The sequence below is a fragment of the Bufo bufo genome, chromosome 2 (genome assembly GCF_905171765.1).
Source record: "Bufo bufo chromosome 2, aBufBuf1.1, whole genome shotgun sequence".
Classification (NCBI taxonomy): Eukaryota; Metazoa; Chordata; class Amphibia; order Anura; family Bufonidae; genus Bufo; species Bufo bufo.
The window spans coordinates 217,470,426-217,484,467 of record NC_053390.1 but is presented as its reverse complement, the minus strand read 5'-3'; the positions used below and the strand labels follow the sequence as shown (position 1 = coordinate 217,484,467).

At 43.6% G+C, this 14,042-nt stretch overlaps 1 protein-coding gene across 4 annotated transcripts; it reads right to left on the bottom strand.

Moving 5' to 3' along the window:
* Nucleotides 1–10,206: 10,206 nt before the first annotated feature.
* SNRNP35 (small nuclear ribonucleoprotein U11/U12 subunit 35) lies at nucleotides 10,207–14,020 on the bottom strand. Of its 4 annotated transcripts, none has more exons than XM_040420229.1 (3): nucleotides 13,934–14,020; nucleotides 12,791–12,856; nucleotides 10,207–11,002 (listed from the first exon to the last, which is right to left on the bottom strand). In XM_040420229.1, the coding sequence occupies exon 3, from the start codon at nucleotides 10,997–10,999 to the stop codon at nucleotides 10,232–10,234; it is 768 nt and encodes a 255-aa protein (XP_040276163.1). In that variant the 5' UTR covers nucleotides 11,000–11,002; nucleotides 12,791–12,856; nucleotides 13,934–14,020; the 3' UTR covers nucleotides 10,207–10,231. The 4 variants fall into 4 exon arrangements, with proteins under 4 accessions (XP_040276163.1, XP_040276161.1, XP_040276160.1 ...); XM_040420227.1 differs by having other exon boundaries at nucleotides 13,923–13,986; XM_040420226.1 differs by having other exon boundaries at nucleotides 13,930–13,980.
* Between the last annotated feature and the right edge of the window lie 22 nt (nucleotides 14,021–14,042).

The window sequence follows — 14,042 nt, the reverse complement described above, 5'->3', positions numbered from 1 at the left end:
GGAAAATATTTAATTATACTCTGTATTTCATTCATTTATATCCATGCTCATTCTGATCTTTGAAGTTAAGTAGGCGGTCCTATCTGTGATTGACAACTATCTGTGTATATACAGCCATAGAGGGAAGGCTGCCAATCGCTGACAGGACCGCCTTCTTGACGTCAAAGCCCAGAATGAGCAGAAACTTAAATAAAATATATACATGTTTTACTGAATCTTTTCCCACACAACTATACATCAATCTGCTCAGCTCTTCCTGCTCTACAACATGTCTCCTGCAGCTTAAAAACCTCAGAATCTGGCACATTTAGTTTAGTAAATCTCCACTGACGTTAATAGATCTGCTTGGACACCTCAGAATTCTGGTACATTTAGGTTTCTTTCACACAAACGTTTGCGCTCCGTGGCCGTATTGCGGACCGCATTTGCAGATCCGTAATACACGCTCACCGTTCCGTGTGCATCACGGATGCGGACCCATTCACTTCAATGGGTCCGCAAATCCGGAGATGCGGAATGGAAGCACGGAACGGAACCCTACGGAAGCACTACGGGGTGCTTCCGTGGGGTTTCGTCTTGTACTTTCATTCCGCAAAAAGATAGAACATGTCCAAACTTTTTGCGGAACGGCCGGATCGCGGACCCATTAAAGTGAATGGGTCCACGATCCGCTGTGGCTGCCCTACGGTGGGTGTTCGTGCATTGCGGCCCGCAATTTGCAGGCGCAGCACAGCCACGGGGCGCACACGTTCGTGTGCAAGAGGCCTTAGTTTACTAAATCTCCACTGAGGTTAATACACTCACCTAAAGAATTATTAGGAACACCATACTAATACGGTGTTGGACACCCTTTTGCCTTCAGAACTGCCTTAATTCTACGTGGCATTGATTCAACAAGGTGCTGATAGCATTCTTTAGAAATGTTGGCCCATGTTGATAGGATAGCATCTTGCAGTTGATGGAGATTTGAGGGATGCACATCCAGGGCACGAAGCTCCCGTTCCACCACATCCCAAAGATGCTCTATTGGGTTGAGATCTGGTGACTGTGGGGGCCATTTTAGTACAGTGAACTCATTGTCATGTTCAAGAAACCAATTTGAAATGATTCGAGCTTTGTGACATGGTGCATTATCCTGCTGGAAGTAGCCATCAGAGGATGGATACATGTTCTCATTCTGTTTACGCCAAATTCGGACTCTTCCATTTGAATGTCTCAACAGAAATCGAGACTCATCAGACCAGGCAACATTTTTCCAGTCTTCAACAGTCCAATTTTGGTGAGCTCGTGCAAATTGTAGCCTCTTTTTCCTATTTGTAGTGGAGATGAGTGGTACCCGGTGGGGTCTTCTGCTGTTGTAGCCCATACGCCTCAAGGTTGTGCGTGTTGGGGCTTCACATATGCTTTGCTGCATACCTCGGTTGTAACGAGTGGTTATTTCAGTCAACGTTGCTCTTCTATCAGCTTGAATCAGTCGGCCCATTCTCCTCTGACCTCTAGCATCCACAAGGCATTTTTGCCCACAGGACTGCCGCATACTGGATGTTTTTCCCTTTTCACACCATTCTTTGTAAACCCTAGAAATGGTTGTGCGTGAAAATCCCAGTAACTGAGCAGATGGTGCCAGACGGGCCGGTCTGAGTATTTCACAAACAACCATGCCACGCTCAAAATTGCTTAAATCACCTTTCTTTCCCATTCTGACATTCAGTTTGGAGTTCAGGAGATTGTCTTGACCAGGACCACCCCCCTAAATGCATTGAAGCAACTGCCATGTGATTGGTTGACTAGATAATTGCATTAATGAGAAATAGAACAGGTGTTCCTAATAATTCTTTAGGTGAGTGTAGATCTGCTTGGACACAACCACTGAACATGATAGATGAAAGATCTACATCAAATTAGATATCTACATTATGCTTTTTTATGTCTAATATTTGTGTATTGTCCAGTTTCTGGACAAGAAGATTAGCCATACCAAATATTGCAGCACATGGAAAGAAGTGGCCACCTTCTGTTAGTTTGTTGCCTCATGTCACAGTTGTGTCAAAGGGTCTTTTACTATATGTCAGCTGTCAACATACTCTAATATACAGATGTACAGAAAGGCAAATTTTCACTGGAGGCAATAGACGTGGCTAAATGCAGGTCTACAAGAGCCAAATGCTATATCTGAATGAGATAATGCTTAGTTTTAATGGGTTATCCAGTACTATGTAAGAAATACAGTGGATCTTCTGCTGCTCCTCAAGCAGCACCAAGACTGGGTGCAACAGCGCAGGAGTGAGATGACAGGCACTTGCACAAGCGCCAAGACTTGGACACATGGTGCAGGCATGGGAAGATTGGGCTAAGCCACAAGTCTGTCCCTATCAATCCAGGGAAGGGGGAGGAAGAATCTGGTGCTGCCAGGGCTCTGGCCAACCCCTTGTTTCTCTAGTGAGCTTTTTTGCAAAGTTTTCTTTAGTTTTCTGATCAACGGGGCAATGTACTGTCATAATCGGAGTATTCCTTCTATGAGCATGATCAACCCTACCAGGCTGTATGCCTAGTTTAATAGGGTTGATCATTCTGACAGATGCTCTTTATGGACAGAAACGACCTCTGTTCTTTTTTGAGTCAATGAGCCTGAAGATTGGCTCTCCTTAAAAGGGTTCTGCAGTTCTTTTAAACTGATGATCTATCCTCTGGATAGATCATCAGCATCTGATCTGCCAATCAGCTGTTTGAGAAGTCAGTGGCGCTCTAGGAGCCCCACAGCCTTCTCTCGGTTTCCCACAGGCCCAGTGACGTCACGACTAGTATCACTGGCCTGGGCGGGGCTAAGCTCTGTTCACTTGAATGGAGCTTAGCCCCGCCCAGGCCATTGATACTTGTCGTGACGTCATTGGGCCTGAGGTAAACAGTGAGAAGGCCGTGGCGCTACTGCCAGTGCCGCTGCCTTGTCAAACAGCTGATCGGCAGGGGTCCCAGGTGTCAGACCCCCACCGATCAGATGATCTTTCCAGAGGATAGATCATCAGTTTAAAAGAACTGCAGAACCCCTTTAACATGAAAAATTCAATAAGGAAATGTTATGGAATGTTTCCCCCCTCCATCTGTTTTGATCAAAAAGACATATGAGCGATATCTCCTGAATGTGATGTGCAGGGGAGGGCTGTTTACAGCACAGTCTCTAAATCTTTTTCTACTGGGGCCTCACCTTTGGGGTTATTCCATCCCAAAAGCTTTAAAAAAAAGTCTCAATTTATATTAATTTTATGTTAAAGAGGTTGTCTGGGCTTTTACTATTGATGACTTATCCTCAGGATAGGTCACCAATATCAGATCGGTGCCGATCAGCTGTATGAGGAGATGGTGCGCGCAGTGTGCACATGTCATCTCCCTTCTCTTTTCCTGTCCGCTGCTGCGCTCTATGGCAAAGAACTGGCTGAATTTAGATCAGAATTATAGCATGTTAGGCTTTTTTTTTTTTTTTTGAGCGAGGGGAAGACATTAAAGCACAGCAGTATCAACCCGCAACGTTTTGGTGTCCGCCTGACGATGCGTTTTCACTGACACAATGCAAAATGGATTGACTTTCAATGGTGTTGAAGACGGATCAGTTTGGCCAATGTTAAAGATAATACAAACGGATCCGTTCTAAACGGATGCATGCGGTTGTATTATCTGAACGGATCCGTCTGTGCAGATCCATGATGGATCCGCACCAAACGCGAGTGTGAAAGTAGCCTTAGACACAACAGTCGCAAGTCCAAGATGGCTTTTTGTGTGACACCATAGACTAGCATTACAAAATATGTCTCGACACATGTAGTGTAGCTGTACCCTATATGTCGCTGTGTAGCCCTAGCCTTAAAGCACGAGCGAGAGGACGCAGCTAATGCCTGGCCCTGTCACTCAAGGGGAGGGAACAGAGAAGGTAATATGCCCCTTGGTGCACTTAAGGCCTCTTTTACATGGGCAAGTTTTCTGAGCGGGTGTGACGCGTGAAGTGAACGCATAGCACCCGCACTGAATCCTTTTTTCACGCATCAGTTCTGCGCTGTGTGATAATTGCAGCATGTTCTATAATCTGCATTTTTCACGCAGCCCTGGCCCCATAGAAGTGAATGGGGCTTTAGTGAAATGAAAAACCATCCGTTTTTCACTGATGGTTGCTAGGAGATGTTTGTAAACCTTCAGTTTCTAAAACGCATCACAACGTATTTCACCCATTTGGAAAACACTGAACGCAATCGCAGACAAAACTGACCGGACTTTCTTTCAAAATAGTGCGAGTGTCACTGAACGCACCCTGACGATCCGTATCGTTCGTGTGAAAGGGGCCTGAGTGTCATTTGCACAAGAATTAAAAGTTAATTTTCTCTATAACTGCACAATGTATCTTCTAATGAAAGAAATGCTTTTAACCAGCAGGACCAACCCTAGCAGGCAATACGCCTCCTGACAGATGCATTTTTAAAATGCATATGCTAACATATTTCTATATATTTCCTTGCCTGGTCCCAGAATGGTTGTTACAGGTGTGAATAGTTACCTGTACTGCAGATTTCTCAGTTTGTGGTATGTCTTTATTAGGGCTTATTAGAGTGTGATCCACTTGGTGCCTTCGGTTCCCAAACAGAATAAGTAGGGAATATTTTACCCGACCACCATGAAAAGTAGAGTGCATAAAAATATCAACATGTCATATTTATAGGTGGAGGATGTTCATCGCGCCTAATAAATTCTGTACATGTACGAAGCATTGCATTTGCCATAGGGTTTTACAGTATTAACAAAGAACTAAATATATCAAAGGCTTTAGCAGTTTTTCAGTTGTATTTATTATAGACATTGGATGGTTTTCCTTATAAAGTGCAATGTAACCTGCTCCAGGAACACAAGTGAATTTCTTATGTTTGGATATTACCATCAAAAAAGTTTGAAGTGGGAGTAAAAATAAAGGGAAATTAACAGCAAACATGTGAATGGCTTGTTATTTTTCTAGTAATGGCTTAACATCCTGACTGTTACTATACGAAATACATTTTCCTGCTCAGATTTAGGCAGGATTCACAAGTGACTGAAAATCCAGCAACAAGACCACATGTATTACATGCATTTTTTTGCCGCAGAAAAGCCAGATTTCACCCTTTCTGTTGGAAAGAGGGAAATCCGCTATTGAATGCTGCGGATTTACAATCCACAATACCGCAGGTTTTCTGCAGCGTTATTTTTACGCAGGATGTGAATTCTGAAATTATCATCCACTCTGTTGGTACTGTACAACGCTGCGGATTTGCCGCATAAAAATCCGCAACGCCAAATTCACAGCTAATCAGTCATGTCTGACCCCAACCTTAGGGTGGCTGTACGCGGAAAATCCACAAGAAATCTGCACAAAAAATACCCACATACAATGCTGTCTTGACACCTTTTTCTGGGAAGTCTTTACACCTTTGACCCCATGCTGGGTATAATGACCTCTGACCCCATGCTGGGTATAATTACCAGATGTTGATTCAGTTACATATTTATTCCCAGAGAATTCTTGTACAGTCACTCAGAATTGAGAAAGATTGTTGGAAGAACGAGTGAAAAGTTTTCAAGAAATCTACAGTACGTCCAGTTGCCTTGATTTATTCTTTACAGATATTCCATGACCTGGATAAATGAGAACCTTCACAGACTCTGCACAAAAAACTACATAAATCTGGACTATTTATCTAATTTTTTTGGTGCAGATTTGCCCCAGATATCGCCCTTCCATGGAAAAGGGTGAAATCTGCACGTGTTCTACATCCAATGTTGTGTACCTGATTCTCTGCACTAAATGTCCTGTTGGGGGTCTCTGTGTTGGAGAAACAGGACAGTAATGTAAAGCCAGGATGAGGTCCTACTGCCACACAATTAAAGAGAAAAAGGTACATTTCCTGTGGCTAAGCATTTCTGTAGCATAGGACACCATGAAGGACACAAATGGTAAAAGGCAATTTCAAATCTCAGAGCCAGAAGAATTTGGAAATACTAATTTATGACCCTGCTTGACATGTTGAACACTGGACTGAATTTGTCCCTGGGATTTATGGCACAAAACAAGATCTAAAGAAACTGCTATAAACATAGTGAGGGCACCAGGTCTCTAAGATCAACATCAATTTAGAGACCATAAAACCTCACCGCTTAGGCCAAGTTCACACTTCAGTTATTTGATCAGTTATTTCCATCAGTAAGGGCTGGTTCACACGACCGTGTGAAGCCTGTGCCCGTATTGCGGATCCACAATACACCGTTCCCATTCCGCATCACGGATGCGGACCCATTCATTTCAATGGGTCCACAAATCTGGAGATGCGGAACGGAACACTATGGAAGCACTACGGAGTGCTTTCTGAGGTTCCGTTCCGTGCTTCCGCACCACAAAAAGATAGAGCTTGCTCTATCTTTTTGCGGAACGGAGGGATCACATACCCATTCAAGTGAATAGGGCCGAGATCCCTATGCGGCTGCAACACGGCCGGTGCCCGTACTTAGCCGACCGCAATTTGCGGTCCACAGCACGGGCTTCACACGGTCATGCGAACAAGCCCTTATTGTGATCCAAAACCAGGTTTGGGTCAAAAACACACCTATGCAAACATTTCCATTACACCTTATCTCTGTGTAGGCTACAACTGATCAAATAACTGAAGAGTGAACTTGGCCTTATCTGTAAGATAATTAAGGACTCATTCTCAAGATTTTTGATATTCTGTTGTTTTTCAAATGTCCATTTATTACACCATGTCACGCCCCTTTGTGTGTGTATGTGTGTATATACTGTGTATATATATATATATATATATACACACTCACCTAAAGAATTATTAGGAACACCATACTAATACGGTGTTGGACCCCCTTTTGCCTTCAGAACTGCCTTAATTCTACGTGGCATTGATTCAACAAGGTGCTGATAGCATTCTTTAGAAATGTTGGCCCATATTGATAGGATAGCATCTTGCAGTTGATGGAGATTTGAGGGATGCACATCCAGGGCACGAAGCTCCCGTTCCACCACATCCCAAAGATGCTCTATTGGGTTGAGATCTGGTGACTGTGGGGGCCATTTTAGTACAGTGAACTCATTGTCATGTTCAAGAAACCAATTTGAAATGATTTGAGCTTTGTGACATGGTGCATTATCCTGCTGAAAGTAGCCATCAGAGGATGGATACATGTTCTCATTCTGTTTACGCCAAATTCAGACTCTACCATTTGAATGTCTCAACAGAAATCGAGACTCATCAGACCAGGCAACATTTTTCCAGTCTTCAACAGTCCAATTTTGGTGAGCTCGTGCAAATTGTAGCCTCTTTTTCCTATTTGTAGTGGAGATGAGTGGTACCCGGTGGGGTCTTCTGCTGTTGTAGCCCATCCGCCTCAAGGTTGTGGGTGTTGTGGCTTCACAAATGCTTTGCTGCATACCTCGGTTGTAACGAGTGGTTATTTCAGTCAACGTTGCTCTTCTATCAGCTTGAATCAGTCGGCCCATTCTCCTCTGACCTCTAGCATCCACAAGGCATTTTCGCCCACAGGACTGCCGCATACTGGATGTTTTTCCCTTTTCACACCATTCTTTGTAAACCCTAGAAATGGTTGTGCGTGAAAATCCCAGTAACTGAGCAGATTGTGAAATACTCAGACCGGCCTGTCTGGCACCAACAACCATGCCACGTTCAAAATTGCTTAAATCACCTTTCTTTCCCATTCTGACATTCAGTTTGGAGTTCAGGAGATTGTCTTGACCAGGACCACACCCCTAAATGCATTGAAGCAACTGCCATGTGATTGGTTGACTAGATAATTGCATTAATGAGAAATAGAACATGTGTTCCTAATAATTCTTTAGGTGAGTGTATATAGAATATATTCAGTTTCTTCAGAAACTCTGGTAGTACGCCTGACAAAGAGACTTAAGTTGTCTTGAAAGCTCGCTATGTAAAATCATTGCTTCTGTCTTTGTTAGCCATTAAAAAGGTATCAGACCTGCAAGACTCTGATTTCGTTTATCTAACGGCGCATGTCACCAATGACGTTTGGGTTGCATCCGTTTTTTTTTTTTGTTTGTTTTTTATGGACCCATTGTAATAATAGGACATGTTCTATCTTATTTGCAAAACAGACATACAGATGCATACTGCAAACAATTTTTTACGGCCCCATTGAAATAAATCTCCAATCTCCAAAAAATTCCAAAAATAAGGTCATGGGAATGGGGCCTTAATGAGAGCAGAACTAAACTACCAGATTTTTTCTTTTGAGCAAGCGAAAAGCAATGTAAGCTACTGAAGTAGCATTTACTTGAGTACAGCACTACAATGATGCCTCAGTATTCGTAAGCCGAAACTAGGAATGGAACTTACACACAGAAGAGGCAAAAATCTTTTCATGATATGGTTTCTCTGTAGGTGCCACAACTGGTTTTACCACTTCCTTAAGTGTAAGGCCATGTGCAGACATTGCGGAATATGCATGTTTTTTTTCTGCTTAGATTCCGTGCGGAAATACCAGATCGTAGTACAGTACGAGCAAAAAGTATCAGAATAAACCAATCTCATATACATTTTTGCAGATTTTTTTTCCATGTGAAAATTCACCTGCTGTGCAGATTTCCAAATCCGCAGCATGTCATTTATATTTGCGGTTTTAGCTGCGGATTTCCTGCTTTTTTAAATGAAGGACGAGATCTGCGGCAAAACCACTTCAAATCTGCACCAAATAACGCTATTAGAAATTGCAGTTTATGGAGCAGAAACAGATTTGTGCAGATCTCATGTGTGTTCACCCGCACTCGTGTACAGGTGTCCTAAAAATACTCATCTTAGCACTTATGAGAAGTATTTTTGGCAGAGGAGGAGTATGAAATAAGATGCTGTGTGGCTAGGTTTATTTAGCCGTAATTTTTTTTTTTTTTTTTTTTTTCATTCGAAGCTGCCATATAAGGGCTTGTTTTTTTTGGGGGGGGGGGGGGGGGGGGGGATTTGGATCCTATGACGCTTGTACAGGCGGTATTGCGACCTCTGTATAAATGTCAGACAATAACAAAATCACAAGTCCCCATTATTGAAATGAATATTCTATGTGCAAATCCCATTCAGTGCTGCTGTACCTCCAGCAGGGTCTTCATTCAGTAAATAACGATAGATAATGAGACTAGAATACTAAATCTTAAACCTTTATTCCCGTCACAGACATTTATGGTAATCCATAGGATCCACCTCTGGGTCAAACACCTACATCGAGTTATGGAAACTGTGGCTCACGATGACCCCTGGCTGCCACATTCAGCTTCGGATTAAAATCACCAAGAACCAGTCTTTACATAATGTGCAAATTTGCAGCTAACAATTATTTGAATAATCGATTAGTTGTCGATAATTTCATCGATTAATCAGGAAAAAACACCAAAATGACAATAAAAGGGGTTTATATGATTTTACTTAGAGATTATGTTCAAAGGCCATATTAAAACAAATTGTGAATGGCACTGTTACCATGCTATGGGGGATCTATGGATGACACTATATAGCATCTTATGCTATATGTGTCATCCACAGATCTCCTCCATAGCAGTGTCATCCACAGATCCACCTCCCCATAACAGTGTCATCCAAAGATCCCCCTCCCCATAACAGTGCCATCCATACATCCCCCTTCCCATAACAGTGTCATCCACACATCCCCCTCCCCATAACCGTGCCATCCACAGATCCCCCTCCCCATAACAGCCCTGGCCCCGCCGCTCACAGCAGTATTCCTTAACCGGCAGTAACTTACTTTAAATCACTGCATCTTTATTACCTTACAATGAAGCTCCAGTAACAGGCAGAGCGGGCGGCGGCGTAACATCACTTACTCACGTGACGGGCCTGCTCCACCTACTTTATGAATGAAGCAGGCGGAGCATGCGCATCACGTGAGTGAGTGACGTTACGCCGCCACTCGCTCTGCCTGTTACTGGAGCTTCATTGTAAGGTAATAAAGATGCGGTGATTTAAAGTTCAAGGACCCGCAGGCATAGCGCTTGACCGCCTGCTCCCGCCCGTATAGCAACGAATCGGCCGATTATTCGATAACTGGATTCGTTGACAACAAATCCAGTTATCGAATATTATCGATAACGTTGATTAATCGTTGCAGCCCTAATATATATATATATATATATATATATATATATATATATATATATATATATATCATATCTTCATCTTCTGTGATCTCGCTCTCTGCTTCTTTCCCTTTTGCTTTCTCTTCTACTCCTGTCTTTGTCATCTCTGTCTCTGTTCCTTTCCTCCTTGGAATGCCTCTCTGTAGTATGTTCTCTTTCGGACCTTTGTGGCCACCTATCTCGTCCTCTGTCTCTTGTGTACTCCTTCTTCCCTCTTCTGTCATAAGGTCTTTCTCTGGAGCGGGACCTTTGTCTATTTTCTCCATGGACTTCTAGGCGGGTGTTACTTGGGAAAAATGGCAAATTAATCGGTTTTCTAAATGGTCTATCTCGGCCTCCAAACCTAAGCTGGCCTGACTCCTTTTTACCACCAAATCCACCTCCTAGCCTGCGGGGGATCCATCCTTTCAGAGTTCTTTCCAGTTCAAAATCCACAAAGACTTCCTGCTGATCGACCACCAGTTTGTTTGCATCTCTATACGCTTTCTTTATGGCATTCTCTTGTTTATATTCAATGAATGCATAACCCTTTGAAAAACCAGTTATGAAATCCCTAACTAACCGGATCCTCTGGATGTCTCCATAGCGAGAAAACACCTCTTTTAGTTTTTCTTCAGTGGTTTGTTGGCTTAAACGTGCCACAAACAAAGTCAACTGGGGATCCCCAACCACCCCTTTATTGGGAACATAGCGGGCCAACATCGCCCGCAGAACGGCGCGATCATGAGGGTCTTCATCTGTGCCATCAATACTTCCAGCTTTAAGTGGATGATAGTTCTTTGCTATAGGCGCCCATTCATTCATTTTCTAAATAAAAGAAACATATATGAGATACATAAAATAATGTATAAGAGAAAATGCCATTATTTACAAATACACGTAACGATTTCTCATAGAGCAGGACTAATAATGAGCTCTTGCTATGGTAGTTACATGTCCATCTACGTCTTTATTCATCCAAATAGCTTTGAATCGGTCCCAGAGGTAAAAGTGGCAATCTTCAAGGTCTTGCGTGGTTTCTTACTTTCATTTTGCTATGATGCCCTCCCTCCAGGTTTCTAGACCTCAATTGCAAAAGCTGTAATAAGCCACTACTAACAGTACAGAATTGCGCAGTAAATACCAGCATATACAATGAAGCAGACACGCCACCGCAGCTGATACAGACAGTTGATCACCGACGGTGTTGAGTAGGACCCACACCAACTGAATAGTGAGGGGATATCTGAAGAACAGGCCATCAATTATATATAAATGGCCTTTAATGAGCATGTAATAGACAACCAAACCAGCGGGTAATGGACCAAGCCTGAGTCATCAGAAAGACCACTCCCAGAGGAGGCACATGGCAAAACGCCATAAGGTGGACGACCCTATTACTACTTCAACATGAACTCTAACTCAATACCTCTTGTAGGTAGTTACATTCAAGCACAGAATTCCTAGGTGAAATTCACAGCATATTAAGGCTACTTTCACACTGGCGTTTCTGGGTCCGCTTGCGAGATCCGTTTCAGGGCTCTCACAAGCGGCCCAAAACGGATCAGTTTAGCCCCAATGCATTCTGAATGGATAAGGATCAGTTTGGCTGCGTTTGGTCTCCGTTGCGTTTTTAGACAGTCACTAAAACGCAGCTTGCAGCGTTTTAGTGACCATCTGACTATGTGGAGCCAAACGGATCCGTCCTGAGTTACAATGTAAGTCAATGGGGACGGATCCGTTTTTCACTGACACAATATGGTGCAATTGAAAACGGATCCGTCCCCCATTGACTTTCAATGTAAGTTAAGATGGATCAGTTTTGACTTAGGCTTTTTTTATAATGAATAATGCAAACGGATCAGTTATGACCGGATACAAGCGTTTGCATTATCGGTGCGGATCCGTCTGTGCAGATACAAGACGGATCCGCACCAAACGCGAGTATGAAAGTAGCCTGTGTTTGTGGTTTTAGCAGCAGATTTCACCCTTTTCTAATGAAGGGTGAGATGTGTGGCAAAACCGCACCAAAAACCACTGTTAGAAATTGTGGTTTGGGTGCAGAAACATAGCGGGTAGCTCATAGCTGGTGTAGATTTCAAAATTTGGTGCACAGGCCTGCGGAAATGCACCCCTTAATAATTGTGGTGCATCTCATGGACACTGTCCTTTTCTATATGCTTGTGTATAGAAGATTCAATTATAAAGTGACATTTTTGGCGTTCTTTCTCCGTACAGGTCTTTATTAGCGTAGTGTTGTCATGCCCTAGGTGTGATGTGTCCTCCTTTTTTGAAGGTTTTCTGAGTCATCAAACATTCTCACTCATTGAGTTGAGGAACCTTGTTAGATAAATGATCTATGAAGGCTGGGTTTCCACATTCAGGTTTTTAGATGCAGTTTTTGAAGCCACAGCCAGAAACTGATTATAAACACAGGACATGTAGCGGAGTCTCCTCCTAATGAATCCACTCCTGGCTTAGGCTTAAAAAAACCTGAACGTGGAAACCCAGCATTAGGGAATGGGAATATATCAATGGGTCAGCCTCCTCACAAATGGTGACAAGGTATAGATCTAAATGAAAAGATGAAGAACATAAAGGAAGAGATGACCGGACCTTTACTGGGAGAACCTGGATCAGCAGATCTTCTCAGCACCCACCAGTTCTGGAGCTTCTTGGTTACTGGGGAAAGACAGAAGAGGACATTCATCAACACAATAATCTCAAGCACTGACAAACCAACCAGGAGAGGCTGGCAGCATGACTGGTAGAGGGGGGCACATACCCCCGACCAAGCTGGAAGTGAAAGACTCCAATCCAGCTCTGTGTAACACACAGTGACAATGGAGAGCCCACACTTCCAGGAGGGGTAGTGCCAACGACTACAGTGCTGGTTAGTTCCTCTCTAGACTGGCATATACCAGCAGGTGAAGGCTATAGAGCAGGGATCAGCAACCTTCGGCACTCCAGCTGCTGTGAAACTACAACTCCCAGCATGCAAACTTACTCGGCTGTTCTTGTAAGTCCCACAGAAGTGAAACGAGGATTCTGGGAGTTGTAGTTTGAGAACATCTGGCGTGTCGGAGGCTGCTGATCCCTGCTATTGAGGGTTGCCTGTCCTACTGCTGGGCTTCTATTAATAAAAACATGTTCACACAATGGATTTGGATTGCGTCAAAATCCGCCATGTATCCCACTGCAATTTCTGCCATGGTTTTTCATTTTGAATGCTGCGGTCCACCACTCTCAGTTTTGCTCCATTAAATGGAGCTCAGGCTCCTGCCACGACTTTCGGACACGTCCACGCGGTAGCAATGCTAATAATGGACATGTACATTCTTGGCGCTGTCTAGAAAACCGCACTTGAAAAATCCACAGCTGCAAGAACTGCGGCATTTGAAAACAATGAGAGGGAGGCAGTTTAAGAGCAGATTCAGAGCAGTTTTCAGCACTGAAACCGATGCCAAAAATCCGTAGTGTGAACACACCCCTTCAGGAGAATGAGAATTTTCCTTTGAAAAGTTTACTGAAAGCCTCAGTGTGCCCGGGTGAGCTAAAGGTAGCATGGGGGCAATACCTGGTGGGCACAGTGTATGGGATCTGTAACCCTTATCACCCGCCAGCAGCTAATGTCGTGTGTGTGTGGTGCAGACCGCCCTCCCCTACAACAGCTTCATCTGCTCGCCATGTCTCTGCCCCTGTGCCTAAGGTGCATATATTTATCCAGGCGTTTTTGTGCAGTACCTACCACGTACCTACCGTACACCGGAATCGACAGCGGACCAGTGAACCAACGTGCGATCAACGTAGACCAATCAGAATGTCCCTTTCCCTCAATGAGCACATCTATTGGACGGCTGATCCTGAG